The following is a 3939-nucleotide window of genomic DNA, read 5'->3' on the forward strand; positions in this document are numbered from 1 at the left end:
CCTATAAAAAGCAAGAAAATATCCATAGTAATTTTGACAGTACTCTTTTTCTCCTACTTTTTGCTGCTTTTTCACTTGAAGATGAAAAACTATCTCCTATGAAAAAAACTTAGGATAAATAGTGTATTGAACAAGGGCCTATGTTTTCTGGTAAATAACCACTTTCTCAGGATGGTGCTCACGTAAAGTCCGTACCAGGCTACGAGCACCTCTATCTTATGAATGTTAGACAGAACAGATAAGAACTACCCATTAGAATTTTTGTTTGATTTAAAACATTTTTTTTACCTTTCAGTGGAACTGCTGTTTAAAGACGGCTTCATAAGCAGGCTTTTCTAACGATTCTTATGTTTACAAGCCAAATCATTTCTGAAGTTGGGGTACCCAAGTCAGGATGGAGAATGGCTCTACCTTTGGTTCCACTTTTGAGCTTATTGGATTAGCCGAGCTAGAAGGGCTGAAATACTTTTACTGCCTTCTTTTCACTGTTATCTATCTGTGTATTTTGGCATTGAACATTATTATTACATCTGTGGTGTTGGCAGAACCCAGTCTTCATGAGCCCATGTATGTTCTCATCTGTAATCTGGCCTTCAACAGCATTTTTGGCAGCACCTCCTTTTACCCAATGTTGCTGAAGGACCTTTGGACCTCCTCTAGGACCATCTCTCAAGTTGGATGCCTGGCCCAATCTGCATGCCTCACATTATACGCAGACCTTGAGATATCCACTTTTACCATCATGGCGTATGACCGATTTGTGGCTGTGTGTCATCCGTTGCATTACGTCATCTTAATGTCGAACACAAAGGCCATTGGACTTCTCATTGTGTGTCTGCTGGTCTCCTTCTTGATAGTTTTGATTGCTTTAGCTTTAATAATGAGACACTCCTTTTGTGGGACAAAAATTAATAACGTTCTTTGTGATAATATGGGGATTTTGGCCCTGGCTTGCGCAGACACTTCTGCGAATAACCTATATGGAGCAGTTGTAATTACGCTAATCTTGAGTTTCTCAATTATAACCATTGTCTTCACATATGTGCGGATCTATATCATCTGCCTCAGGTTGTCCAGAGAGTCCCGTCAGAAGGCCTTGCACACCCTCTTCACACACCTGATCAATTTTTCCATCTTCCTCCTTGGTTACCTCTTCCTGGTTATCCGCTACAGATTGGGCTCCGCCACCTTGCCTGTCCGTGTCCATGTAGGACTTTCACTGCCTTCCATTTCAGTCTTCCCACTAGTCAACCCTTTGGTGTTTGGAATAAGAACACAGGCTCTGAAATGCAAAATAATGTATCACCTAAAACAAGGGATGCACCTAAACTGACTCACTGCATTAAAGGATACCTTAGTCCAAAAGAAAATGTAAAAACGGGGGAAGCAGGTATGTGTAGTGGTCTCCCCTCATGTCCACTGCTTCTGCTCTGTCACCCTTCATTACTTTGTACCGACCCTCAGAAACTACTTCCTGGTCGGGAGGGTTGGCGAATATTGCACAGGCGCTGCCTGGTGACATGTGTCCTTGATCACACGCCCATGGCCAGGAGTGCTCTGCACATAATAATGGCAATAATAATGGCAGTATTTGTATAGCGCCTTTCTCCTGTTGGACTCAAGGCGCTTGCGAGGCAGCCACTAGAGCGCACTCAGTAGGCAGTAGCAGTGTTAGGGAGTCTTGCCCAATGAACTCCTTACTGAATTACTGGCTTACTGAACAGGCAGAGCCAAGATTCGAACCCTGGTCTCCCGTGTCAGAGGCAGAGCCCTTAACCAGTACACCATCCAGCCACACACACATGCGCATTACATCACAACTACGTAGTGCACATGTGCAGAGCGCTCCTGGCTGCGGGTGTGCGATCAAGGATGCGCATCTCCGGGAAGCGCCTGTGCAATCTTAGCTGACCCTCCCGAACAGGTAGTCATTTTTGAGGGTCGGTACAGAGTAACTGGAGAACTGGGAGAGCGGTGGGCAGGAGGAGAGCTCACTACACATGCCTGCTGCCCTGTTTTTAAATTTTCTTTTGGACTTTATGTATCCTTTAAACAAAGTATAAAGTTAACACTAGGATGGAAAATAATGGTTAAAAAAAATAGAAGAAGTGTACTAAGATGGGCATATCACTAATGGTAGGAACTAGAATGTGAGCCCCTCTGAGGGACATATGTCGGCGCTATATAAACCCTTAAAGGACAACTGAAGCGAGAGGGATATGGAGGCCACCATATTTATTTCCTTCAAAGCAATACCAGTTGCCTGGCTATAGTGCTGATCCTCTGCCTCTAATACTTGCAGCCATAGCCCCTGAACAAGCATGCAGCAGATCAGGTGTTTTTGACATTATTGTCAGATCTGACAAGGTTAGCTGCATGCTTGTTTCTGGTAGTGTTGGGCGAACACCTGGATGTTCGGGTTCGCGAACGTTCGCCGAACATGGCCGCGATGTTCGGGTGTTCGCGCCGAACTCCGAACATAATGGAAGTCAATGGGGACCCGAACTTTCGTGCGCTGTAAAGCTTCCTTACATGCTACATACCCCAAATTAGCAGGGTATGTGCACCTTGGGAGTGGGTACAAGAGGAAAAAAAATATTTAAAAAAGAGCTTATAGTTTTTGAGAAAATTGATTGTAAAGTTTCAAAGGAAAAACTGTCTTTTAAATGCGGAAAATGTCATTTTTCTTTGCACAGGTAGCATGCATTTTACCGCCATGCAGTTATAAATGTAATAAAGATAAGAGGTTCCATAAACAGGGACCGGCAACGCTAACCCAGCAGCAGCACACGTGATGGAACAGGAGAGGAGGCGCAGGAGGAGAAGGCCACGCTTTCAGACACAACAACCCAGGCCTTGCATGAGGACAAGAAGCGTGCGGATAGCATGCTTTTTGCTGCCATGCAGTCATAAATGTAATAAAGATAAGAGGTTCAATAAACAGGGACCGGAAACGCTAACCCATCACAGATGGTCATTGTTCATGTTACTTGGTTGGGGTCCAGGAGTGTTGCATAGTCGTTTCCAATCCAGGATTGATTCATTTTAATTTGAGTCAGATGGTCTGCATTTTCTGTGGAGAGGCGGATACGCCGATCTGTGACGATGCCTCCGGCAGCACTGAAACAGCGTTCCGACATAACGCTGGCTGCCGGGCAAGCCAGCACCTCTATTGCGTACATTGCCAGTTCGTGCCAGGTGTCTAGCTTCGATACCCAATAGTTGAAGGGTGCAGATGGATTGTTCAACACAGCTACACAGTGGTGGGTGAGCGGTGTACTACTGTTCCCAGCAGATACACAGAGTGGCAGTAAACACAATGCTATATAGTGTGGCTGAGCGGTGTACTACTGTTCCCAGCAGCGACACAGAGCACAATGCTATACAGTGGTGGGTGAGCAGTGTACTACTGTTCCCAGCAGAGACACAGAGTGGCAGAAAAAACACAATGCTATATAGTGTGGCTGAGCGGTGTACTACTGTTCCCAGCAGCGACACAGAGCACGATGCTATACAGTGGTGGGTGAGTGGTGTACTACTGTTCCCAGCAGAGACACAGAGTGGCAGTAAACACAATGCTATATAGTGTGGCTGAGCGGTGTACTACTGTTCCCAGCAGCGACACAGAGCACAATGCTATACAGTGGTGGGTGAGCGGTGTACTACTGTTCCCAGCAGAGACACAGAGTGCTAGTAAACACAATGCTATATAGTGTGGCTGAGCGGTGTACTACTGTTCCCAGCAGCGACACAGAGCACAATGCTATACAGTGGTGGGTGAGCGGTGTACTACTGTTCCCAGCAGAGACACAGAGTGGCAGTAAACACAATGCTATATAGTGTGGCTGAGCGGTGTACTACTGTTCCCAGCAGCGACACAGAGCACAATGCTATACACTGGTGGGTGAGCGGTGTACTACTGTTCCCAGCAGAGACACA

At 46.0% G+C, this 3939-nt stretch overlaps 1 protein-coding gene across 1 annotated transcript; it reads left to right on the forward strand.

Moving 5' to 3' along the window:
- The first annotated feature begins 394 nt into the window (after positions 1-394).
- On the forward strand, positions 395-1333 carry LOC137544735 (olfactory receptor 51L1-like). The gene has a single exon (XM_068265826.1). It carries the CDS (start codon positions 395-397, stop codon positions 1331-1333), a length of 939 nt encoding a protein of 312 aa, XP_068121927.1.
- Positions 1334-3939: the final 2606 nt, after the last annotated feature.

The sequence above is a fragment of the Hyperolius riggenbachi genome, chromosome 2 (genome assembly GCF_040937935.1).
Source record: "Hyperolius riggenbachi isolate aHypRig1 chromosome 2, aHypRig1.pri, whole genome shotgun sequence".
Taxonomy (NCBI): domain Eukaryota; kingdom Metazoa; phylum Chordata; class Amphibia; order Anura; family Hyperoliidae; genus Hyperolius; species Hyperolius riggenbachi.

Bases quoted from the DNA above. Each gene is read 5' to 3' on its own strand.
- LOC137544735 (XM_068265826.1), top strand. From the start codon at position 395: ATGGAGAATGGCTCTACCTTTGGTTCCACTTTTGAGCTTATTGGATTA.